The sequence below is a fragment of the Terrapene carolina genome, unplaced genomic scaffold (genome assembly GCF_002925995.2).
Source record: "Terrapene carolina triunguis isolate 2854851 unplaced genomic scaffold, T_m_triunguis-2.0 Scaffold22, whole genome shotgun sequence".
Classification (NCBI taxonomy): domain Eukaryota; kingdom Metazoa; phylum Chordata; order Testudines; family Emydidae; genus Terrapene; species Terrapene triunguis.
The window spans coordinates 15,801,410-15,828,169 of NW_020664373.1; the positions used below are offsets into that span (position 1 = coordinate 15,801,410).

Consider the following 26,760-nt stretch of genomic DNA (forward strand, 5'->3'; position numbering starts at 1 on the left):
ACTGCTAGGTGACAAACATTCACAAAAAGGAAATCTTGTGTATCTGAATTAGCTAAACATAGGATCAAGCACAATCATCTAATACTATAACAGGTTTCCTCCAAAATAGTCCAACCCTCTGTATCACTCATTATAAAAGCCACGTGTAGACTTTTCACATCAGCAAAATTGATACAAACAGCCATTAAGTAGAGGAGAATCTTGCATGTGTTCTATGGTCCAGTACATGCAGCCCTAAAGTTAGGCATACAAGAATCTTAAGACCCGATCCAACTCCCATTGATGTCAATGTGTTTCTATTGACTTCGACATGTTGAATCATATCCGTAATCTAGATTATATAAATATATTTAATAATTTTATACACACAACAGCACAATAGAGTTGATGTAAATGGTCTCTCAATTTTTGCAGTTCATTGGGTAAGAAGAGCGTGTTCATAATCTCGAAAATACTATAAACCCTACACGTACAAACAAGATAGACGGATCTTGTAATGTAAAATGGCACTGATTTCCACAAAAGATTCATGAACTAAAATGTCATTACAACAAACTTAGGGCATATCTACACTGCAATCAATGGATATAATTGCAGCTCACGTAACCATACCTTAGCTAGCTTAATCTGGCTAGTATGGTACCAGAGCAGTGAAGATGAGATGGCATGTGCTTCAGAGTGGACTGTACAAGCCTGCCCAGAGCCCTGGGTAATTATTTACACAGCAAGCCAGCACTTAAGCATGCACTGCTGTAGCTTTGCTGTTCTGGTCCCAAAGCTAGCTCGGGCATGTCTACACGAGCTGCCACCTCAAACTTTAGCCACTAATTCAGAATTCAAAAGCCTTTAGTTTTCATTGTTTCTTCCAGCGTTAGCCAGGTGTTTTCCCACAGGTTAGCTGTATAATGCTGTTAACCTCCATTGCTGTGAAAGTGAGCTCTCTCAAGGGTATCAAAAATGAAAGAAAAATACATTCATGTACACTGTACCTCCAGTTGGTAGAAGCTCCCACTATAGCACTCAATCTGCTTCGCACTGAAACAAAATCAAAGCAAATCAGTCAAGTGACAAATGTGAAGTTGCCTGGTGCTAAAAGGTGCAATCTTCATCCCAAGAACAGGAAGATCAAGCAAAGTCATGCAAACAGTGGCTTGAAAACTAGATATTGTTGGCCAAATTCACTGCTGGTTTTAGTAGGTATATCATGATCTTTAGATGAGTTAATAAGACTCTCCACAGTTTAATAATGTAATTAACCTGGATTCTTTTTATCTTAGTAACATGATTCTGTAACCAGTTGTGTACAGCAAGGACCAACAGAAAATGCCTTCAGAAAATTTACTAATGCAAATACAAAAGTTGTTAGCTTTTTGAATAACTGAAAAAATATGGCAGATCAATATCAACCTGGGGAATTAGAATATGGGGCCATTTCAGCCTAAACACAAACAAATCCTGGCTAATTCACAGACTGACAAGAGGCAAGACAAACCCAAAAGGGAACAGTGCAGCTGAGGAAAAAAGGAAAATTTCTCTTTTTTCATCAATAATTTCCAAACAAGGACGGGCAGGGTCAGTATACTGGCTTTCGCAAGCAGGGACTCGTCTCCCTTGATGTAGAAATGCAGCTCTTAGCTGGGTTTACACCAGGGCCGCGGTGTGGCTAACGGATATGCTGGCCGCCGCTTCCCGCAGCCTACATTGGCCTGGGACGGCAAACTGCGGCCAGTGGGAGCCGCGATCGGCCGAACCTGTGGACGCGGCAGGTAAACAAACCAGCCCCGCCCACCAGGATGCTTACCCTGGCGGGCCGCGTGCCAAAGGTTGCCTATTCCTGGCTTACAGGCAGGCAGTCAATAGTACTTCTACCATTGCCTACACCAGTGAAACAGCTCTAGCATCTGTGCAAGGATGTGAGATTTCTTTAAATTTGGGGTGAAGAGGCAGATTAATGGTTCTGCTCTTTTCTCATTTGGGACTGCCAAGTTGATGCTAGGTCTACTCAAATCTAGGGACTCTACTCTGTGAGTTCTAGTTTGGTATATGCACGGTGTGTTCAGTGCCTGAACTCATCCAGCAACAGTTCATAAATTTCAGACAGACAATGACATGAAGCAGTTTACACAAGCAGGGCAACCTTGCCTCCTTATCAAGATTTTTAGCAGGAAGAGAGAGAGGATTTTAAATTATGAAGACAGAATTAAGGACATATCAGGGAACAGTTATATAAAGAACAAAAGCAAGACACAGATTCAACCACTGATATCACAGCAGCTGATCCTTCACATTTTTTATACAAGGCAAATTAAAATCATTACACATAGTCTTGCTTTGCACATTCCAGACTGAACACTCAAGATATTTGTATTAACAATTATCAAAAGTATATTTTGGATTAAGAAAAATTCCATGACTAATTTTACACCAATAAACCTTAACCAAAAGAAACGCTTAAAAATTAACTAAATTAAATTAAGCCTCATCAGTGGCCTATTTATATAAGAAGTGCTACTCCACTGAAGTCAATTAAATTCCACTCATGGAGCCAGCAGTGAACTTGCCCTAATATCCATTAGAGCAAAGCAGCATTAGAATGAACACCATCACAGCATCTACAACCATTTTTGTACTATCGTGCAAACTGAAAGAAAAATAAATGTTTTCACCCAGAATTTCTGTATCTTGATTTGAAGAGAAAGTTGTAGCCATTTCTAATTGTAAAGAGTGAGGCAATAAACTATTAATGACTTAATCCCCAATCTTGCAAAGATTTACATGTGCAAGTAGTCCCATTCACTTTTGTGCAACTATTCACAGATTTAAAACACACAAGTGTTTGTAGGGTAGAAGATTTAGTACTTTCATTGTGATTACACAAAATGTAAAAGGAAAATGTGCATAATAAATATTATTAAAATGTGAGCAAACCAAATCCATTCCAATTTACAGATTTAAAACCAAACAGTACTTCAGAATTTGTTTAGTGAGTAAATTCTATTATTCATCTACTCCCTTCTTCATTTAACAGGCTTTCAAGCAATTAGAGATAACGCTCCCTAAACTTCCATACTTGATTTACTATTTTGTTTTATTACACACTCTAATCGCTTAACAGTATAAAATATTAGTAAACCATCCATGAAAGCAATTGCTTTATTTGTGACAGAAATGTTATGAGATCACGAATGGGAGGGGGTTCACGAAATGTTACGGGGGTTCTTGGGAAAAAATTCCCTAATGGCGGACAGAGCTGTCCATAGGGACTCCGGGCAGCACGGGGCCAGCGGCCCAGAGCCCCTGGACTTCCAAGAGCTAAGTAGATCAAAGCAAGCATAGCTATCACGCTGAGGAGATTTAAACTTCAAGACTCCTTATAAGAAATGGAAAGGGAGGTGGATATTTTTTGCTGTTTTTAAAATAAATAGGCAGCTAGTATTGTTTTTAAAATTATTACAAAGAACAAGTTTAAGCTTTCTTGTAACGTGCGTTGTTTGCCTGGACTGCTCAAGACCTGAATGCTTGTGTAGGAGGAACTCTTTGAGTTGGCTTCTTAAATACCTTTATGCTGTTTCACATCTTATACTCCTTGATGAAATATAGGAGCCTTGTCTTATAACAGGCTTATTCTAAGCAACACAAGCTATGAAGGTGAGATCTTGGAAGAGTGTTGCCGTTTTCATAATGTAATAAAAATACTGTAATGATAAATAATAATTCATAATAAATAGTGTGCAATAAGCATGTCATAAAAACAAATGTTATATTTCCAAGATCACTGCTTTTATAATTTATACTCAAGTAAAGGAGAAAATCCCTGGAAATATTCATTTTTAGGAGGGCTTCGTGAGACTTGACATTTTAGTGAAAGGGGTTCACAAGTTGTTAAAGTTTGGGAACCACCGCTATGAGTCAATCCGTATGACCATGTGGCCCACACTATACAAAAGTTTGAGCATCCCTGCTATAGCGTACTAATAAAGTGATGCTGCATCAATTTCAAACTCTTTGTTAGAGCTCCATTGTAACAGTATTCACTCAAACCAGAAAAGGTTTTCTAACTTAAAAAAAAAAAAAATCACTAAAGCTGTTTAGTATAAATAAAAATACTATGAGTTCTTCAGGTCAAGAGAGAATATTGTAAACAGCAATGAAAGTGAAAGCTGAGGTGGCTCTACAAGGGATGGTATCAAGATACAGTTTTCTTCCAATTTAAACAGATGGAAATTTAAAGTAGCCTCAGAGACAGCTGACAGCTAGGAAAACAAACCCCAATGTTTCAGTGCATGTAGAGACTTTTGCACAATGTACAAGAAATGGGCTCTTTGAAGACCAGAGTACTGAAAATAGTTTTCTATCAGCACAGAGAACGCTCCCACCAATATAGTTCTGTCTACATCAGTGCTCAGTTTGGGATAATTTACGTTGCTCAGGTGTGTGGATTATTCACACCCCAGAACACCGTAAGTTATACTGAAGTAACCTGTAGTGTAGACAAGGTCAGAAAGTTTAGGAAGACAGCAAGCCGGTCCCTGGAATCAAAAAGGTTAAGAAACACTGCCCTAGAGAATGTGAAGGTAATCAGAGGCTGAGGCTGTTAACAGTATTTACTGGATGCACGGACATCTAATTTCCATTAAGAGTGAGAGTAAGCTTGCCATTAGTTTCAAGTAAATTACACAGCAGTATTCCCCAAACAAAGCGCCATATTGCGCCATCATTTTTTAAGCCGACCTTGCTATTGATTTCAGTGGGAGTTGCAGGTACTCAGCACATCTGAAAATCAAAGTTTTTATTTAGATGTCTAACTGAGGCTTTAGGAGTCTAACTTTAGGCAGCCAACTTTGAAAATGTTGGCTTGGGTCTTTCAACAAAAGCAGACTAGAGTTGGTATGTGGCATCTCTTTAAATTATCAACATTGCTTCAAATACCAAGTCAAAGATTTTCAAACTTGAGTCCTTAAAGTTAGGCTGCTAAATCCATATATAGGGATCTAAATAAATAGCCTGAGTTTTCAAGAGTATTAATCGGTTACAATTCCTATTGATTTCATTGGAAGATACAGGCACTCAAAACTTTTCAAAAGTCAGGCTGCTTAAATTCCTAAATACGGATATTGGAGCGTGACTTCAGGCACCTAAATTGGAAAAAACTTATTCCAGGGGCTTTCCTGAGTATACTTCTGTTTATACTTTTTGGGCCAAATCCTGCAATCTCTACTTTGACATAAATAAGAATTTTGCCTATGAGAGATTTACATGTATAAGAACTGCAGGATTTGTGCCTTAAAATATAAATGGTTTTATTACCTGCAGATTTTTTAAAAATGCAAGTGATCTAGCATGACCTTATATCAATCAGCACATTGTATATATGACCTGTGACAATATTTCTACCAATAAGATTGGAACCATTCACATGTCACAGTTAACAGTTTTAATGACCACAGGGATGACTTGTGAAAGTTGACAGAGAAAAATATTAGTTTTTGTTTTTCATGAATCCTCAAGTAAAGTTAGATAGTAGCAAGATAGGCTTGAAGCAGTTCTGCAAATATTAAAATGCATGCTGATTACCACCACACACCATTATTCACATGAATGGGTAAGTGTCCTGTGGAGTGGAAAAAACAAGTTAGATAATCAATACCACCATAAAACAAGGAAAAGAGTATACTTCTAGTCACAGGTTGTCTGGTTATTTTTCCCCTCCAAATTCCACTTTGCACATGCACTTTAGTATCTAATTGTAGGCAACTTGTCTTCATTCAGTTACATGGTTAATTTTAATATTAATTTTTGTTAAGCACCAGTAATGACAATATCCCTTCCTGCCCGGAAGAGCTTACAATCTATCACCGTGATCCTGCAAACATTTATGCACATGCTTAACTTGACACATGTGAGCAGCCCCAAGGATCAGGGCCTCAACAGTTGTAAATGGGGAAGAAAGGATGCAATAAGGAGGTCAGAGGAAGGAATAACATGGAGTATTTTTTTGGAGAGTTGCAGAGGTGGGGAGGATGATCTTTAAAGGGTTGTTTGGTTCACCTCTTGTGAGGATATAGAAGAAGTGAGTTTTTTTTTTTTTTTTTTTTTTTTTTTTACAGAAGGGATTTGAATGGAGGTCGGTGGTATGGAAAAACAAGTTGGGGTGAGCATCCAGCACTTAGGAGACAGCTTGGAAAAATAGATTAATATAGTGAATGGGAATGAAAGAAGGACAAGTTATTTATATATAGCAATGGAAGTTTGCATGGTGTTTTTACAGGCAAATAAAGTTACAGGTTTAGAGTAGAACCTCAATAAGCAGTAAGTGTTATAATATACAAACCATCAATTGCTCCCCATTTCTCAGTAAATAACCAATAACAGAGTGCCCCTAGAAGCTTTTACAAAAATGCACTGTACTGTATTACTAGCTGGTACTGTTATAGCTAAATCTAAAATTACAATCACAATAAATGAACCAAGTACAATTTTCATTAAATACCACATGTAGTATGCTTGCTTTTCTTCCCCTCCTCCCCACCTCTCAATTATGTGTTTGCTCATTTACTAACACAAATCTCCAACATTCAGTAAATCACAATAAGTAACCCAGTCATTAGTACAAATGAGAGTTTCTATTTAGAGAATGACTGAAGGATTAGATAGTATCAGACACTAGCAGAATCTCAGAGGAATTATTTGTGTCCCATTTCAGTCCCTTTGTTCTATTTTAATGTACATGTTAAAAAATAAGAATGGCCATATTGGGTCAGACCAATGATCCATCTGGCCCAGTATCCTGTCTTCCAACAATGGCCAGTGCCAGATGCTTCAGAGGGCGTGAAGAGAACTGGGCAATGTATCAAGTGATCCATCCCGTTGTCCACTCCCAGCTTCTAGCAGTCAGAAGTTTACGGACACCAGAGCATGGGGCTGTGTCCCTAACCATCTTGGCTAATAACCACTGATGGATCTATCCTCCTTGAGCGTATCTAATTCTTTTTTTAATCCAGTTACACTTTTGGCCTTCACCATATCCACTGGAAACAAATTCCACAAGTTGACTGTGCATTATGTGAAGACGTATTTACTTTTGTTTGTTTTAAACCTGCTATTGATTTCATTGGGTGACCCTGGATTCTTGTTATGTGAAGGGATAATAACACTTCCTTATTCACTTTCTCCACATCATTCATGATTTTATAGATCTCTATCATATCCCCCTTTCGTTGTCTCTTTTCTAAATTGAACAGTCCCAGTCTTTTTAACCTCTCTTCATATGGAAGCTTAATCCTTAATCATTTTTGTTGCCCTTCTCTGTATTTTTCCAATTCCAACATGTCTTTTTTTTTAGATGGAGCAACCAGAACTGCACACAGTGTTCAAGGTGTGGGCATCCCATTGATTTATATAGTGGCATTATGATATTTTCTTATCATCTCTTTCCTAATGGTTTCTAATATTGTTAGCTTTTTTTTTTTTTTACTGCCGCTGCACATTGAGCAGATCCTTTCAGAGAACTAGCCACAAGCACTCAAGCAAGAGATCTTGGAGTCAAACAGTTAATTAAGACTCCTAGACAAATTGGAGGATTGGGCCAAAAGAAATCTAATGAGGTTCAACAAGGACAAGTGCAGAGTCCTGCACTTAGGAAGGAAGAATCCCATTCACCGCTACAGGCTGGGGACTGACTGGCTTAGCGGCAGTTCTGCAGAAAATGACCTGGGGATTACAGTGGATGAGAAGTTGGATGAGTCAACAGTGTGCCCTTGTTGCCAAGAAGGGTAACGGCATATTTGGCTGCATTAGTAGGAGCATTGCCAGCAGATCGAGGGAAGTGATTATTCCCCTCTATTCGGCACTGGTGAGGCCACATCTGGAGTATTGCATCCAGTTTCCCCACACACACACACACACAGAAAGGATGTGGACAAATTGGAGAGAGTCCAGCAGAGAGCAACGGAAATTATTAGAGGGCTGGGGCACATGACTTATGAGGAGAGGCTGAGGGAACTGGGCTTATTTAGTCTGCAGAAAAGAAGAGTGAGGGGGGATTTGATAGCAGCCTTCAACAACCTGAAGGGGGGTTCCAAAGAGGATGGATCTCGGCTGTTCCCAGTGGCGGCAGATGACAGAACAAGGAGCAGTGGTCTCAAGTTGCAGTGGGGGAGATCTAGGTTGGATATTAGGAAAAACTATTTCTCTAGGAGGGTGGTGAAGCACTGGAATGGGTTACCTAGGGAGGTGGTGGAATCTCCTTCCTTAGAGGTTTTTAAGGCCCGGCTTGACAAAGCCCTGGATGATGTAGTTGGAGTTGGTCCTGCTTTGAGCAGGGGGTTGGACTAGATGACCTCCTGAGGTCTCTTCCGACCTTAATCTTCTATGATTTTGTACGTATAGTTGGAATTATGTTTTCCAATGTGCATTACTTTGGATTTATCAACATTGAATTTCATCTGCCATTTTTTTTGCCCAAGGTGGGTGAGGTAATAACTTTTATTGGACAACTTCTGTTGGTGAGAGAGACAAGCTTTTGAATCACACATATGCCCAATCACCCAGCTTTGTGAGATCCCTTTTTAACTCTTCACAGTCAGCTTTGGACTTAACTATTTTGAGTAATTTTGTATTGTCTGCAAACTTTTCCACCTCACTGTTTACCCCTTTTTCCAGATCATTTAGAAATATGCTGAACAGCACTGGTCTCAGTAAAGATCGTTTACCTCTCTCCACCATGAAAACTGACCATTTATTCCTAACCTTTGTTTCCTATCTTTTAACCAGTTACTGATCCATCAGAGGACTCTCCCTCTTATCCCATGACTGCCTAGTTTGCTTAAGAGCCTTTGGTAAGGGACCTTATCAAAGGCTTTCTAAAAGTCCAAGTACACTATATCCACAGATCACCTTTGTCTACATGCTTGTTGTCATCCTCAAAGAATTCTAATAGATTGGGGAGGCACGATTTCCCTTTACAAAAACTGTGTTGACTCTTCGCCAACTTATCGTGTTCATCTAGGTGTCTGATAATTGTGTTCTTTACTACTGTTTCAACCAATATTCCTGGTACTGAAGTTAGGTTTACTGGCCTGTAATTGCCAGGATTGCCTCTTGAGCCTTTTTTTTAAAAATGAGCATTACATTAGCTATCCTCCAGTTGTCTGGTACAGAGGCTGAGTTTACAGATAGGTTACATTGCACAATTAGTAACTCTGCAGTTTCATATTAGAGTTCCTTCAGAACTTAGGTGAATACCATCTGGTCCTGGTGACTTATTACAGTTTAATTTATCAATTTGTTCCTAAACCTCCTCTACTGACACTTCAATCTAGGACAGGTCCTCAGATAAATCATCTAAAAAGAATGGCTGAGATGTGGGAATCTCCCTCATATTATTTGCAGTGAAGACAGATGCAAAGAAGTCTTTAGCTTCTCCACAATGGCCTTGTCTTACTTGAATGCTCCTTCAGCATCTCAATCATCCAGTGACCCCACTGATTGTTTGACAGGCTTCCTGCTTCTGATGTACTTAAAAAAAATTGCTGTTAGTTTTTGTGTCCATCCAGAACGCATCCTCAGGGAAAAAGGAAAGGTGTCTTCCCAAAAAACAGACATGAGCTTTCCGCTTTTCCAGGCAAAAAGGACCATGCTGATACCCTGAACTTGTATGCTGCATTCACACAGCTTTACCATTAGTTCAACACATGTGCAAGAATTTTACATAAAAGAAACTGTCAGAAACTATGTCTTAAATAATATGAACTACACTAAGGGATATGCTCTTTACAATACATCCATGTCACTCCTTAATGGGAGTTGCATGAGAGTATTAGAACGAAAAGTACAATGAACTGTATTTAATGTTAGAGAAGTAGATATTGTTATAAGAAAATGTAAAAAGGGAACTTTTCTGCTTTCTCTGTGTGTTGCTGACATAGCTTTCAAGGGTTGTAAAGAAATCAGAAAGCTGGTTTGCATCCTATCTACAGTGGATTCTTGGTCTGTGTAGATAACTGGGAAAAGTGAAAAAACAATGTGTATTTTTTCTAGATAGATACAAGCAAGACAGATTAGGAAGGATAAACACTGACTGGACAGAACTAGTCAGCAACTACAAGGCCATAACAAAAAGATATGTAACAATACAACAACAGTTGAAAGAAATAATGAATACATGAAAGTAATAGTTAAATAAAAGATAGCTAAGGAGGTACCTGTTACTCTTTTATTTATTCTGCTAAAACTATATTAGAAAACATATTTAGAATGGAATGTTTGCAGATCAGGTAGTTTAAATAATTTGTGCCCATGCAATGTTACAGGACAAGGTATAAAGAATGTGTGTTTAACAACGGGAGGTGGAGCAATGCAGGACTTATACCAGATTGGACCAGATGCCAGAAATACCTAGCCCTGGGGCATAGGTAGGCTAACTTATCATTACATTATCCTTCTCTATCTACTTTACTTATGCTTTATGCTTGATTAAGGTGGTAATATATTGTCCTAACATTTTACTATTAAAGCGTTAAACTAGTTAAGCTTAGTAACTGATAAGGACAGTGCTTTTCACCCAACAGTATAAAGGAAAGAATAAAACCCTTTAATGACATGATCTTCCAAAATTCAACCAGTTATATTACCTTCAAACATGTCTGGAGGAGACTGGAAGCCATTAGTCATGGATGTCAGTGCCCTAGCCAGAAGAGAAGGAGCCTTCCTTACAGTACACCATCTGTAGACATGAAAGGAATTAAGCATCATTCAAAATTACTGCAGTGAAAACAAATGAGAAAGGTACACACTACTTCAGAGACTCATTTAATCATTTTCATAGAAGTAATCATTTTCATAGAAGTTTTTTTTCAGAAGCAACGCAATAGTTTAAACATATTATAGGTGGAGTTGGCTAAATTGCAAATTGACATGTGCCGAGAATTAGTAAAAGAGACAAGTTTGCATTACTTGTATGGTAAAAATATTTTGAGGAGTAGGGGGGAAAAGTAAAGCCAAATCAGGTATGTTGTTTCCCCACAGAAAGAACTGTTGAATTTTTCATAACATTGTTTGGAAGAAGTTGTCAATGAAGCATATAAACAGTGGCCAAGATTTTCAGAAGTGCCTCATGAGTTTAGGTTCCCAATCTGAGGCACCTTAAAGGGGCTTGGTCAGCGGAGACTGCAGTTGGAAGTTAGGAGCCTACATACCTTGGTGGATCTGGGCCTTAATGTTTCTGTGCCTCAATTTATCCATTTGTAAAATAGGTATAGCAACACTTCTAAATCATTTTGGGATTCTTGGACGTACCTAATGTTTTTACTAAAGTGAACATGAGTTTAAATCATTTAAGGTAACATTAATAGGGAAAATGTAAAATTCACTGAAATAAAGGTTTTGTTTTATCGCAGTAAGACGCTAGTTTTAATTTGGAAAAGTAAAACAAACAACAAAGGAGGCTTATTGATATTAGTGAAAAAGCTATGTCATTTCAGGTCACTGTCTCACAGAGTGCAAGTTCCTTAACATTAGGGTGGATGCTCAGCACTGAAATCAACTGAAGTTAGGAGTCTAAATACCTTTGAGGATCTGGGCTTAAATGACTTCCTTAAGGTTACATACTGAGTCAGCACCAAAGTTGCTAGATTTTTTGAGTCCTGACTTCAAATTTCATAGTTTGTTCAACGAAGCAACATTGCGTTTTCTGATAAGATACACTGTTATTGATTTGTATTTGCATGTTCCCCATATTAATCTCAATAGGCCAGATAGTCCCTAAACAATCAGAGAATATCAGGGTTGGAAGGAACCTCAGGAGGTCATCAAGTCCAATGCCCTGCTCAAAGCAGGACCAATCCCCAACTAAATCATCCCAGCCAGGGCTTCGTCAAGCCTGACCTTAAAAACTTCTAAGGAAGAAGATTCCACCACCTCCCTATGTAACCCGTTCCAGTGCTTCACCACCCTCCTAGTGAAAAAGTTTTCCCTAATATCCAACCTAAACCTCCCCCACTGCCACTTAAGACCATTACTCCTTGTTCTGTCTGGTAAAATTTTCACAGCAATCCCCCATATTGTCCTGTCAAGGAACAGGGTTTGCCTGTCCCTCAACCTCCTGCAGAAATGGCCAGAGGGTTCACCTCAAAAACGGGTAGGTCTTCAGCATGTATAATAGGGCAGGGCTGTCTACATAAAGATCATGTATCGCCACACCACTATGGACCCTGCACCTCTCTAGCTGATTTAACTAACAGGACAGTAAAAACACTAGAACAATGGTCCCCAAACTGTGGAGCGTGCCCTCCGGGGGGGGGGGGGGCGGAGGGAGCACTACCCAGTTCCACTCTGCCCCCAGCTCTTTTCCGGCCCAACCCCCAGCTGTGGCCCCGGGTCCTGGCTGCAGCTCTGCACCCAGCCACTGCCCCGGCTGCTGGCCCCAGTTGATGCCCCAGCCTTGGCCCCTGGCTCCCAGCCAGGCTGCAGCCCCAGCCTCAGCCCCTGGCCACAACCGTGGCCCCAGCTCCCAACCAAGCTCCCAGGGGGCATGGACATGGGTAAGGGGGGGGGCAAGACATAAAAGGGTTGGGGACCACTGCACTAAATCTCATCTGCACTAGGAATTGCCGCAGTGGTAATGGTGGAAACTTTATTTTAACATCCCCTACTGCAGACACAGCCTTTGACTCCAACAGACACTTTTATTAGCAGAGCCCCCAGGTGATATGTTGCTTAACTCAGTTCACATTCCTATAGGATTTTAAAATACAATGGCAAGTACTTTAGGAGGAAAAAATGTTTTAACATTTAAGACCATATTCTGGCCTCACTGACACTCTGTACAGGCTCAGCCCATTGGCATCAATAGAGTTGCACAGGGTATAAATTAGGGCAGAATTTAGCCCCAAGCATTACTAGAAAAGGGTTCAAAATCTGCCTGTTTGGTTTGTTTGCATTTCAGTTCAAACAGCTTGCTTGGATTTAAACATTCCTCTACAGTGTTTTCAACTCAAGTAGTACAGCTTTATGATAGTCCAGAACTGCAAAATTAAGTTAAATACTGAAAACGACAGTACAACTCTTCAATTTTCATTATCTAAGATGAGTGAAATGCAAAAAAAAAAAAAAAAAAAAAAAGAAATTAGCATTAATGGCAAAAAAATGGATTTTTCCAGCTGAATTATTTAATGAATGATTTGTAAAGCAGCTAATTTAATATCTATGTAGCCTGATTCTTCACTGCCTTGCACACTGTGTAGTTATCTGTAAAACGCTGCCGAATCACAGTGCAAGAATCAGGTCTGTGTATTGTAACCGGATAGTGCCCATCTACAGCGTGAAGCTCGTTAGTGCGTGGCTGGGGTTTTGACAGCCTATCCGTGCAGCCCTGGCAGCGGAGCCGACGATAATGTTGCATCTGGAACTTACAAATTGGGGGGGGATGAAATTTACTTCGTGATTTTTTCACATGAAGCAGCGTCGGGCAGGCGCGAGCCCTGGGGACCGGAGACCAGTGACCGCCCCCCGCACAGGCCAGACACGGCACCACCAGGCGGGCGCAGGAGCGCGCCCGAATCGGGCCAGTGCGCAGGCAAAGGCGGCTCCCTGGGCAGTCCCGTTACCCGCCTCCGGCCCTCGGGCTCCGGCGCCAGCGCCGCGAACGGGCCGACGGTGCCCCGCAAAACAGAGCGGAAGCCGGGGGCTCCCTACGGGCACCCAGGGGCCAGCGAGCGGCTGCTGCTCCCCAGGCGGCACAACGGCTCCGCCCGGCCCATGGCTGCCCTGGGGGCACCGGCCGCGCTCGGTCCCCTGCCGAGCCCCGGGGCGGGGGCAGCGGCCTGTGGCCCTGGAGCAGCTCGTCCCCCGGCCCGGCCCGGCCACTCACCTGAGCGCCAGCATCCTGCCCCCGAGCGCCGAGAACCGCCGCCCCGCGGCGAGAACTCAGTCCTCCAGCACCATAGACACGCAGCCACGCCCCGGCGCAGAGAGCCGCCGAATCCTTTTTTCTATCTATGGTTCCTTCCGTCTGTCCCCCACCCCTCCGTGCCTACGTGGTTCCTTCCATCCCGCCTGACGCTGTGCCCTGGCCTCTGGTCCGCTGTGCCTGGCTGCCGCGCGCGCGGCACGCGCTGAGCTCTGCGCTGGCCGCCGGTTTCCCTGCACGTGCCCTTCAGACTCCTCTCCTGTGCCTCGAAGGCTCTGCCCCGGCTGCCACCTGCATCCTCCCCCAGCTCGCCGTGCCCTGCCTTGGTGTCACTGTTAACCCTGCTCCTACAATAGAGCCTGCCTCCAGTGAGCCCTGCATCCTCCCGCCCTCTGTGCTTCAGCACGCACTTAACGAGCTCATCTGGGGCTAGCAACAGCGGAAGGGCCGTACTGAGTTAGACCAGTGGTCCCTCTAGCCTAGCATGGTGTGTAGCAGCAGCTGGTGCCAGGTGGGAAAGTTATTTACGTGTTCCCATAATATAATAACTAGGGGCCACAAAATGAAAATAATGGGCAGCAGGTTTAAAATAAATGAAAGGAAGTTCTTCACACAGCGCACAGTCAACCTGTGGAACTCCTTGCCTGAGGAGCTTGTGAAGGCTAGGACTATAACAGGGTTTAAAAGAGAACTAGATAAATTCATGGAGGTTAAGTCCATTAATGGCTATTAGCCAGGATCACAGGCGCCAACTTTTGTTGGCACCGGTGGATACTCGCACCCCCCCCATGGCCCCTACTCCGCCCCTCCCTGCCCCATTGGATCGCTCCCCAAATCCCCTCCCTGGCCCCATGCCCCCCCACAACCCTGCCCCATTGGATCCTTCCCCAAATCCCTGCCTCTTCCCCAAGCGCACCGCATTCCTCCTCCCCCCTCCCTCCCAGGCTTGCGCGAAACACCTGTTTCTTGGCGCAAGCGCTGGGAGGGAGGGGGGAGAAATAGGACGCAACAGCCCGCTCAGGGGACGAGGCGGAGGTAAGCTGGAGCGGGGGGGGGCGGTTCGGGGAGCTGCCGGTGGGTGCTCCGCACCCACCAATTTTGCCCTGTGGGTGCTCCAGCCCCAGAGCATCCACGGAGTTGGCACCTATGGCCAGGATGGGTAAGGAATGGTGTCTCTAGCCTCTGTTTGTCAGAGGCTGGAGATGGATGGCAGGAGAGAACATAAGAATGACCATACTGGGTCAGACCAAGGGTCCATCCAGCCCAGCACTGTCGGCAGACAGACTGCTGGGCTGGATGGACCTTTGGTCTGACCCAGTATGGCCATTCTTATGTTCTTATGTGCTTCAGAGGGAATGAACAGAACAGGGCAATTATCAAGCAATCCATCTGCTGTTGTCCACTCCCACCTTCCAGCAGTTGGAAGTTTAAGGATGCCTAGAGCGTAGGGTTACGTCTCTGGCCATCTTTTGGCTAATAGCCACCCCTGAACCTATTCTGCAGTCATGAGTACAGTGTAGCTGTACAGAACTGGGTGCCAAGTGTGAAAACATATGGCCCCTCATGACAAATGGGAGGTGGTGGGAGAGCCAGAAATCCTGACTGGTTAGTGCAGATTCTGTATGTGTCTGTGCATGGCTACACATCCATATGTGTTTTGAATAAATTGTTAGCTTCCGTCTATCCTGGGTTCTCTGTAAATTGTGTTTTCTTCAAACTGGCCAAACCTTCCTGTTGAGAAATAGCTAAGGTGGATGCTTGCATTGCATCTTGCCTCAGTCATTTAAACTGAGCACACCTAGTGACATCTGGTGCATGGAGCGTCAGATAGGATAAATGAAACTGAGGGGAGCAAAGCAGGTGTGTGTGGAGTGGGGGATTCATTCTTGCCTTCTGCTAAAAATTGGCTTCTTTTACTTGGAGCTCATCAAGGGGTTTTGTTTGTTTTGTCATCTGACCCCAGGGAAAGCAGTAACAGGTCACTGTTCAGAACAGGCACCATATCCTCTGATCCAGGGACCAGCTTCTTCAGTCCTTCAAGCAGGGCCGGCTCCAGGCACCAGCTTACCAAGCAGGTGCTTGGGGCGGCCACTTCGGAGAGGGGCGGCACGTCCAGCTGTTCAGCGGCAATTCAGCGGACGGCCCCTCACTCCTGCTCGGAGCGAAGGACCTCCCGCCAAATTGCCGCCGCAGATCGCGATCGCGGCTTTTTTGTTTTGTTTTGTTTTTGTTTGGCTGCTTGGGGCGGCCAAAACCCTGGAGCCGGCCCTGCCTTCAAGTTCAGGTGTTTCACATCTGGTTTATTTTTCTTGGTCCCCACAGCCACTCTTGGTAGAATTCCCATGCAATCTGCTTCTTTCTGGCTGATTTGTAACCGCCCTGTCCTTCCAACCGCCTGTTTCCCACGCGCACCTCCCCCCTTTTGTTTTATTTAAGACTCAGGCAGGGTTGTAGAACCTTCTGAGCAGGGCCAGTGCAAGGATATTTTGCGCCCTAGGCGAAACTTCCACCTTGCGCCCTCCCCCCCGCACATCAGTTCATTAAGGGGCAAATCCCAATGAGCCTTTATAGACCCCAGGGGCCAGCCGTGCCCAGGGGCTGCTCCCCAGACCAGGTTCCCCCCTCCCCACCCCCTGATCTCCCCTGGAGGGTGCACAGTCCTCCCGTGAGCCCTCCCCACCCCACCCTGGCAACCCCCACCCCGAGTCCACTCACTGGCTTTGCCAGGCTTGGGCCGCTGCAGCAGCTCGGCAGGGAGGAGCTGCCTTCTGGGGGCTCCTGCAGCAGATGCATGTGGGCAGAGGCCCCCATGTGCCCCCCCCCGGAGTCCCCTTTGCCGCGCTCAGGCTCTGCGGCTCCTGGGAGTGTGAGCTGCCACCGCTGCCCCTCCCAGAGCAGGCTCAGGGCCCCGCGCCCCAGCGGCGGCTCACATGCCCGGGAGACGCAGAGCCCGAGCGTGGCAAGGGGGGAGCTGGGGGCGCACCGGGGCCTCTGCCCGCATGCATCTGCTGCAGCTTGGGCAGGAGGGGCGGGGGGCACGGCTGCTCCCCGCTAGCGGCACCGCCGCCTTTGCAGGGCTCCTGCCCCCCTGCGCCGCGCCAGCTCCTCCATGGCTGGGGCTCGCCGCCCCTGCAAGCCTATGCTCTGGCTCTCCGATGCCTCCGGAAGGCGGCTCCTCCCTGCCAAGCTAGGGCACCACTTTTTAGCGCCCCCAGGGCCGTCCTTAGGATTTATGGGGCCCTATGTAGTATTATTAAACTGGTGCGCCTATGCCCGACGGCAGCCTGAGATTGCAGCCCGGCGGGGGCGGGGGTGGAGGGACAAGGCAGAAAGAATAACAAGATGCCCGGCCCGCCTCACGGTGGCGGAGAGTCACAGTTCCCCGCAGAGACCCCTGTACCCTCTCCCTCATGCAGAATGGACATGCAGAAGGTACCTAATTAAAAGCACTAAACTTGGGAATAAAAAATGTCAGTCACAGGTTTTTTGATATGTCCTGAAGTTTGTCAGACATTTATTTGCAAAAACTTTGTAGTAAGGGTGAGTCAGCTGTCTTGCTGAATACAACATTAAATATTATGAAATACATGATGCAGCTCTTCTCTGTTTTACATTTTCTTAATCAGTATTTCTAAGCTGATTTTATATTTTAAATGTACTCTTAAGCCTTCATAAAGTAATCATTCCAGATTACTACATATTTAACTCACTGAAACAGACATTATTTTAAATTAATCAGTCACAGAGGTTTAGTGTGTTCATAACAATGTTCATTGCTTTTAGAAAAAGGGAACACTAATTTACTGTGTGTGATCTCCATAACAATACACATGTTTATGAAATTTCACCAACTTTAAAAAATATGTTTCCAAAGATTTTAGGCATAACAAAGGATTTTATATCTTACTAAGGTACTGATTTTGCGTAAAACTAGTTCATCAGATAGTCAGAAGTAAAGAAAGGGAAACTCTATGTCCAGCTATCTGGAAGCAAAGGGCTGTTGCTTCCTTCAATGGGGGGGGCGGGGGGGAAAGAGAGATGAAGGGAGAAATGGATGGACAGAAAGGACAGGAAGACTTTGGAAGTAAGTTTTTTTCTATAGTAATTAAAATGTGCATTTTAGATAAGGGTGGTCTTTTGAAGAATTTATTTAAAAAACCATATGTCTGAAGATCCAAGCATTTAAGGCTAAAGATGATTGTGCATCTAAAAATCTATGCAAGGATTTTTTTAGAGATGTGATTTTATAATATTCACCAACTCACTAATGAAATATTTGTAAAGCAAATTTTAAACTAAGGTCCTGTAGACTGACATGTTCTGAGTAAATATTACAGTCATGCACAACTGTTTTTGTCAGTACATTCAGAAACTGACAGTAGATACCTAGGGGCTGGCAAATGCCTGTTAAATGGCTCTTTAACAGTTTCAGTGTTGTGCTAATAGGTCTGGCAGGCTGGAGACTTTTTCTCTTTTAACTACTAGATCCCCTGCCCAGGAAGACTCAGAGCCTGCAGGAAGGGTCAGAACAGGGATAGGAAAACCAGGAGGGTGGACACTAAGACCCAGTGGTGCCCCAAATTTTCAGGTGCCCTACCCAGCTGCCTATGCCTGAGGACAGCCGGTCGCCCCCCAACCACTTGCCACCCTAGGCCACTGCCTAGTTCGCCTAGTGGTAGCACCGGCCCTGCTTCTGAGGCATGCCTCCAAAATCTCAAGAGATTTGGTGGCATTGCATCCATGGGTATCAAAGCCACAGATGACTTATAAACAACTGAAGGAGAATATATGATGCAACCATGTATCATTATGGGTGGATGTTTGTCATTGCTAATGTGAAAATCATGGAGTCCAGGGTTTTTCATCGCTTGTTTTACAAATATCAGCAACTTTTGATAACTGGGGATTTGTTAATCTTTTTTAATTCCATAGAGTTTTGAGAAGGAAATAGAAACATGTATGTATAATTGAACACAATCTCACCATTTCACTTAAAATCGGGGTTTGCTTCAATTGCACTCCTCACTCCATCTGGAAACAGAAGGATATTTGTTTTCACCAATCTTCTGTTTGAATTCTTTTCCAAAGTTCCTTTCCCACTATAAATACTTAGGGAGGATTAACAGTTGTATAATTGAGACATGTTAGTGGATTGTTGAGTATATTTTCCCCTTTTATTTAATCTAGCACTTGGCAGCACTGTTATTAAATCCAGGGCAGGTTTCCTGAGAAAATATTTAATCCATAAAAACAAATTAATATTTATTGTAGCTAGGTTCATGGAGCAATACATTGGTGGATAAGATTAACAAATTTATTGTTTTCCATACACACAGAGCAAACAAATACAAAATAAAGATCATTCCAACTGAATGTATTGAAAACAGCAAATGAAAATGAACAAAGGTAAAAACTGCATGAGAGAGCACAGGGTGCAATGACAGACTCTACTGAGCGCTAAGAAAAAAAATCTCCCCCCACAGGTTGACTGTTAAGAAATTTAAGGATGCAGTACAAAGAAACAAAGCCATCTCACTTTCATGGCTACATAGACAATATAAACAACTCTGAGAAACTTATGTATCAGAACTATAAGGATAGATGCCAATGCTGTCATGAGAGTCATAGATTCCATGATTTTAAATTGGTCATTTAAAATATCAGTGACACTTACTTGGGATTTTTGTGGAGGAGAAGGTGATCAAATAAATATATGCCTTGTTTAGAGCCTTAACACAGACGTAATCAGGATTACATGAGAAGCTATAAGAGAAGAGGGTATTATTTATTTCAGTAAGTAGTAAAAGCAGGGATACTAAATTGTTTATATATTTCAACAGCAATGCCTTTCATTAATCTCTCACCCTTCTTCTCTCCCTATTTCCTTCTTACTCATGAAGAGTCACTTCCTGTCTGACTAGACTAAGGCCCTGACCTTACTAGACCCTGTAAACATGTTTGAAATGTTTTCAAACAGTTATTGACCACTATTGCCAACTCTTGTTATTTTAGCACAAATCTCACAAATTTGGGTTTTTTCTTCTTAAAGCTCCAAGAGATTGCATGGGAATCTCAGCTTTCATTTTTAAAAAAGAAAAGTATCTTCCCTCATGGTTGCAGAGAAGAACTTGAAAACATGAACCAGGTGAAGGCACTATGAAGGCTCAAACCAGGAGTCAACCCAGCATTTTTTTTTTTTAAGTCTCAGGATTTTTAAGATAGTCTCATGATTTGTGGGGGGAGGGAGCTGACTCAAGATTTTTGAACATTTTGGGTTGACAATACTAATAATGTCCATAGATGACTGAAACATGGTCTGTCCACACTCAATTCCAAACTGTACAGTAACTCCTTGCTTAATGTTACAGTTATGTTCCTGAAAAATGCTACTTTAAGCGAAACGATGCTAAGCTAATCCAATTTCCCCTTAAGAATTAATGTAAATGGGGGGGGGTTAGGTTCCAAGGAAATTTTATATATATATACATATATATACACACACACACACACATACACAGTATAAGTTTTAAGCAAACAATTTAATAGTGTACACAGCAATGATGATTGTGAAGCTTGGTTGAGGTGGTGGAGTCAGAGGGTGGAAGGGGGTGGGATATTTCCCAGGAAATGCCTTACTGCTAAATGATGAACTAGCACTTGGTTGAGCCCTCAAGAGTTAACACATTGTTGTTAATGTAGCCTCACACTCTACAAGGCAGCACAAATGGAAGGAGGAGACACAGCATGGCAGAGAGAGACAGAGACACACTGTGTGTGTGAGAGAGAGAGAGAGGGAGAGACAGAAACACACACCATGCGTGAGAGACGCGCATTTCCCCTTTAAGTACACTGACCCATAGGCGCCGACTTCTAATGGCACTGGTGGGTGCTCAACCCCCCTCTGCCCTGGGTCCCGCCCTGACTCCACCCTGCCCCCTACCGCCCCCATTCCAACTCCTTTCCCAAAGTCCCTGCCCCAACTCTGCCCCCTCCCTGCCCCTATTCGACTCCTTCCCCAAATCCCCGCCCCGGTCCCACCTCTTCCCCGCCTCCTCCCCTGCACAGCAAGCAGGAGGCTCCCGGGAGCAGCTCCAAGGAAAGGGCAGGAGCAGCACACGGCAGTGGGGGAAGGGACAACTGAACTGCTCGGCAATTGATAGCCTGCTGGGCAGCAGCCACACAGGGAACTTAGGGGAGTTGGGAGCTGATAGGAGGGCTGCCGGTACACCCTGGTTTCAAGCCCCCACCAGCTAGCTCCAACGGGCTGCTCTTCCTGCAAGCAGTGGACAAAGCAGGCAGCTGCCAAACAACGTTATAAGGGAGCATTGCGCAACTTTAAACGAGCATGTTCCCTAATTGATCAGCAACGAAACAACATTAACCGGGATGACTTTAAGTGAGGAGTTACTGTATTGAAAGACTCTTAGAAATCTGCTGGAGTCTAGAGCATAGTTGTGATCAGCATGGTTGGGTTCTAAGAAAAATATTTCTTCATCTTAGAACACCAAAACACCAATTAATTTGCAGGCAGGGCTAAGACAGTTGCAGTGGGATCCACAAAGGTAGTCATGTGCCTACACCCCAAACTTAGGCACCCAGTTTGGGCTCCACTACTAGCCACAAAACTTCCACTGAACCCTGTAGTGTCTAAACACAAAGCCTAAGTTATCAGGATAAAAGCTTTCTCAGTGCCTAAGTTTCTGCCTCTGAGCATCCACACTGCCTCCGTCCTCTAGGTGTCCAAACACCTATCTCCCGCTTATTCAGACCCAGAGCGAATCACAAACCGGGAGAAGACAGGTGTTTGACCACCTATATCAGGGGTAGGCAACCTATGGCACGCGTGCTGAAGGCGGCACGCAAGCTGATTTTCAGCGGCACTCACACTGTCCGGGTCGTGGCCACCGGTCCAGGGGGCTCTGCATTTTAATTTAATTTTAAATGAAGCTTCTTAAACATTTTAAAAACCTTATTTAATTTACATAAAACAATAGTTTAGTTATATATTATAGACTTATAGAAAGAGACCTTCTAAAAACATTAAAATGTATTACTGGCACGTGAAACCTTAAATTAGAGTGAATAAATGAAGACTCGGCACACCACTTCTGAAAGGTTGCCGACCCCTGACCTATACCATGTGCAGGGCCTAATCTAGAAGGCAACCTCTGAGCTTGCCTACTGGATTGGGTTCCATTCAGAATCTACTCAGAGGAGGAGATGGTACTACCTACTTTATATGTTTAATCCAGTGGTTAGAGCATTCAGGATGTGTGAGACCCAGGTTCAATTCCCCTCCCCCACCTCTCAGGCCATGTTCTTACAACAGGTGAGTGCTCTTACAACTGGGCTATGGGAAATGCTGATGTGGGGTGCCCTCAGTGTCTCCAGTGTAAGCTGTTCCACTGTGAATAAATAATGACAGAGTGAAATAGGGGGACTGGACCCAGGATCTCCCACCACCCAAGTGATTACCCAAATCATCAGGCAACTACAGGGTCAGTCCCTCTTTCTCTAGCCCAATGGCTAGTTAACAACTTAGCCACAGTGGAACAGCTTCAACAGGAGAGACTGAGGGAGCCCCACATCAGAATATCCTGTAGCTCAGTGGTTAGCGCAGCTGCCTATGAAATGGAAGACCCCTGTTCAAATCCTTTCTTTCCCTCTACCAGACAGCAGGGAATTTAACCTGGTTTCCCACATCCCAGGCAAGTGATGTAACTAGTGGGCTAATAGTTACAAGGTGGGAGCCATGTCTGGCCATTTTGTGTGAAGCAAGGCAGCTGCCTAATTCTTTCCCACAAAAATGCCTAAGCGGCCTGCCTTCATGTGGTGGATTCCGTTCATGGATAGCTAAGCAGAACTAGGTGCTTCTCTGCAGCCCAGTGAGTGCATATCTCCAAGACGGGGCAGAGGTTAGCCTCTCAGCATCTCCCATTGACTATCTTAGGCAGCTCCTCACATAGGCGCCAGCTTCCGCTGGGCCTGGGGGGGTGCTCAGGCCCTAACCCCACCTCTTCCTGCCCTCACTACACCCCAGGCCCTGCCCCACCTCACACTCTTTCTCCCAAGTACCCATCCCTGCCCCACCCCTTCCTGCCCAGTTCCGCTCCCTCCCCTGAGCGTGCCCTGTCCCCGCTTCTCCCCCTTCCTCCAAGAGCCTCCTGCATGACTGCAAAACAGCTGATTGTTGTGGGTGGGAGGCACTGGGAGGCACTGGGAGGGATGGGGAGAAGTTGATCAGTGGGGCTGCCTGCGGGCAGGAGGCGCTGGGAGGGAATGGCTGCCAGTGGGTGCTAAGCACCCACTAATTTTTTTCCATGTTCTAGCCCTGAAGCACGTATGGCTCCCCACCTAACATGCTGGCTTTTGTGGACCGCATTCTTAGGCACCTGTGTCTCCCTATTCATTGTACTGTACAGGAGCCTAACTCAGGCTTTGTAGATCACAGTTTTGTTCCTGTGATTCTCTAGGCATATGACACACAGCGGTGTACTGCCTAAGTCCCTTAGTGGATCCCACCCTTAAGCTCCTGTACACATTTCAAATAAGTTATTTAAACTGCTAAAGGACCTGTGTCTGAGAGATGCTGAGCTCTGACAGTTCCCATTGATTTAAGTATTTCATTGGAGCCAAAGACACATCAGTTGTGCACACAAAAATATGGGTAAAAAAAAATATCAGAAGCCTTGTTTGCACTTGGAGGCTGATTTTCAACCTTTTTTTACCCATTGTTTGCATTCACACTAGGTGATTTGTGAAAATAATCAGGTACTTAACTGCCACCTGGAAAGATGCGCTGAGACCACTGCACGCATCACCGAGCAAACAGGAAGGGGACTTTCAAAATTCCAAAAGGAATTTACGGGGTGGGGATGATGGTTGGTCACCTGAAGGCAGGGCAGTAGAGTTCAAACTGATGACCAGAGAGGCAAGGACAGGCATTGTGAGACACCTCCCGGAGGCCAATCACAGTGCTGTAATTGACCAGGGAGTCTACACTGGCACTGCGGCGCCCTACCCCCAGTGCAGAAAGCTGTATGCTTTTCATCAGGGTGATTTTTGTTTTGTCTTTTTACAGTGCTGCAACTGTGCAGTTTCTGCACACTAATTGGCTTGGCAGTGCATACACCTCTGGAGTTACCCCACAGAAAGCTGCTTTACGGTGCAGAAACTTGCCAGTATAGACAGGACCTCAATGATTGTTGTTTTTTTATCGGAGCACCTTCCTCAAACTGTAAACAGTGTTTCTGCAATGCTAAGTTAAAATTCTGGTCAAATTTCTACTTCATGTTGGAGTTATAGACCTGTGACTCTAATTAACTGTCACTGCAAGCTGCTAACAAAAATCTTAGAAGAGAGACTATAAACTGTCATAATCACATAATTATTTCCTGTCAAAGGAAGAGATTATGTAGTTGATAATACCAAGACGGTGCTGTTATTCAAAAGCTAGTGTCAGACGGGAACTGTCGCAGGGCGACAACTCATCAGCGCAGCACCTTCTGCTGGTCATCTCGGGAATTAGCTCTTTCCAGCCCAGAGCGCCCTCTGGAGGCCAGTGGCTCGTCCGCCACTGGCCCCCATGTCCCTCCCAGACCCCGGTGCCCCTCTACTTCAAGGTTCTGCCCCCAGCAGCAACCCACTGTCTCTGGGTCTCCCCTCCCAGGGGAACCCCCAACCCTCTATCCTCATCTTGCCTCAGTGGCTACTGCCAGTCTCCATCTAGCCCCTGCTTACTGGGGCAGACTGCAGTCTGTAAACCACTCATCATCGGCAAGGGGGGTTAGCCTTTGCCTATCTCTGGGCTGCCTCTCTGCAGCCCCAGTACCCTTTCATAGGCCCTTAACTAGGCTTGCAGCCTGGGGTTTTGCTAGGCTAGAGCTCCCCAGCTCCCTCTGCCTTCCCCCAGCACTGCTCCACCCTAGGTACCCTTCTCAGCTCCCAGGCAGGCGGGTCCTTCTCTCTCAAAAAGCTAGCGAGAGAATGTCCTTTTTCTAGTCTCTGACCCTCAGCCCTCTTATAGGGCCGGGCGTGGCCCCACCTGTGGCTGCTTTCTCCCAATCAGTCTAGCTTTTCCCCCGCCCCAGCCCTCTCCCAGGGCTGTTTTAAGCCCTTCAGGGCATGAGCGGGGTGACCACTCCGCTACAGGAACCCAAAGAGGCCTTTGCAGCCAATCCCAACAAGACCTTTGATATGATGGAAAGGGTTTTCCTCTATGCCACTCTACCGATTTGAGAAGAGTCATAAATTGGATTAAAATACTATAGAGCCATACACACTGGTGCTCAGAAATTATTTACCTTCATGGCAATTCAACTTAGACAGTAGGTTGAGAAAGGACTACCCTGTGTTCTCTCTCTTCCCCCGTCTGTTTGTTTTAACCACAGAGCCTTTGGTGCATAAAAGAGGAGGTCACATGGGGGTCCAGGAATCTCCCTTAGGAAGAAAGAGAAAAAACAGATGTTAGGGGGCTTATTCCTTCACCCTCTCACTTCCCTGGTCCTTCTCGCATGAACAGAGAGCAACAATACCCGAAGTCCAAAGGCGCAAACAATTCAATGTTTATTGGGGTGAACTTCCAGCAAGCATGATTCCAGTTTCCTTCCTCAGTGTTCCCCTTCCCAGATCTGACACCACAGAGCCATCCCTGCCCCCCCGACAGCCCCCCCCCAAACTCCCGACCCATCCAACCCCCCCTCCTTGTCCCCTGACCAGGGCCAGCTTTAAAGAGCCCAGGAATCGGGCTGCACTCCAACCGGGGTTGCGGGGCTTGGGACTGGGCAGGAGGTGCTCGTCCGGGGCTGGGCCGGCACTGCTGGGGCCCGAGCCGCCAGAACCAGGGCCGGCGCTGCTGGGGCCCGAGCCGGGCTGGGCCTGGGCCGGCGCTGCTGGGACCCGAGCCGGGCTGGGCCCGGGCCGGCGCTGCTGGGGCCCGAGCCGGGCCAGGGGTGCTTGGCCGGAACCGGGGTCACCGCCCTGGGACCAGAGCCGCTGGGGCCGCTGGGCGCTGCTCGGCCCAGGCCGCGCCTCCCCGGAGCTCTCCTCCTTGCGCCTCCCCGCCCCAGCTTACCTGCTGCTGCCTCCCGCCTGCCCCTGCTTCTTTTCAGACTTCCCGCGAAGATCTGATTCGCGGGAAGCAGGGGAGGGGGAGGAGCAGGGGGCGGAGCGTTCAGGGGAGTGGAGGAGGGGGAAGACAGCTGTGGGGCCGGACAGCGTGGTAAGGCTGCAGGGGATGGGGGGAGCTGGGAAGGGGCTTTGGGTGCCCAGCGGCGCTTGGCCGCCGCTTTTCTGTCTATAAATAGCCGACCGGGGGGAAATCCCGGACATTTTTAGATTTTTTAAAATCCCCCCCGGACGACTATTTATAGACCGAAAAGCCGGACGTATCCGGGGAAATCCGGACATATGGTAGCCCTACCTTTACAGACAGGCCTGAATATCTATATCCTAACAACAGAGTTTGTACAATTGACTCCTAGCTCTGAGGAACCCAAATTCATACCAGATTTAGGGAAAATTCACATATTTGGGTGCAGGTGAGGATATTATATCAACACAAATAGTCTTAGTGATGCCATAAACTCCCTGAACCAAATTCATTTCTGTGCCACTCTTTAAAAGGGAGCCTGCAAGGATTTTATTTATTTATTTTGTAGTTCATGCCTGAACAGTACTCTTATCTTTGAGGAGGGGATAGGGTGACCAGATGTTCTGATTTTATAGGGACAGTCCCGATTTTGGGGTCTTTTTCTTATATAGGCTCCTATTACCCCCCACCCCCGTCCCGATTTTTCACACTTGCTGTCTGGTCACCCTATATGGGGAAAACACACCTTTTTATGACACATGGG

At 45.2% G+C, this 26,760-nt stretch overlaps 1 protein-coding gene across 3 annotated transcripts in view; it reads right to left on the reverse strand.

Annotated features, from left to right (window-relative positions):
* Positions 1 to 13,980, reverse strand: part of LOC113406042 (acyl-coenzyme A thioesterase 9, mitochondrial-like) — a 36,277-nt gene extending 22,297 nt beyond the window's left edge. Inside the window, exons 1-4 of one of the 3 annotated variants that reach the window (XM_026648187.1) lie at positions 13,868 to 13,980; positions 10,632 to 10,723; positions 5,585 to 5,611; positions 990 to 1,035 (exon numbers count right to left, since the gene is read on the reverse strand). In XM_026648187.1, the coding sequence (XP_026503972.1) occupies positions 990 to 1,035; positions 5,585 to 5,611; positions 10,632 to 10,723; positions 13,868 to 13,881 (179 nt within the window). In that variant the 5' untranslated portion in view covers positions 13,882 to 13,980. Of the gene's footprint in view, positions 1 to 989; positions 1,036 to 5,584; positions 5,612 to 10,631; positions 10,724 to 13,867 lie in introns of those variants that run through there. The other 2 variants (XM_026648188.1, XM_026648191.1) reach the window with 2 other exon arrangements.
* Between the last annotated feature and the right edge of the window lie 12,780 nt (positions 13,981 to 26,760).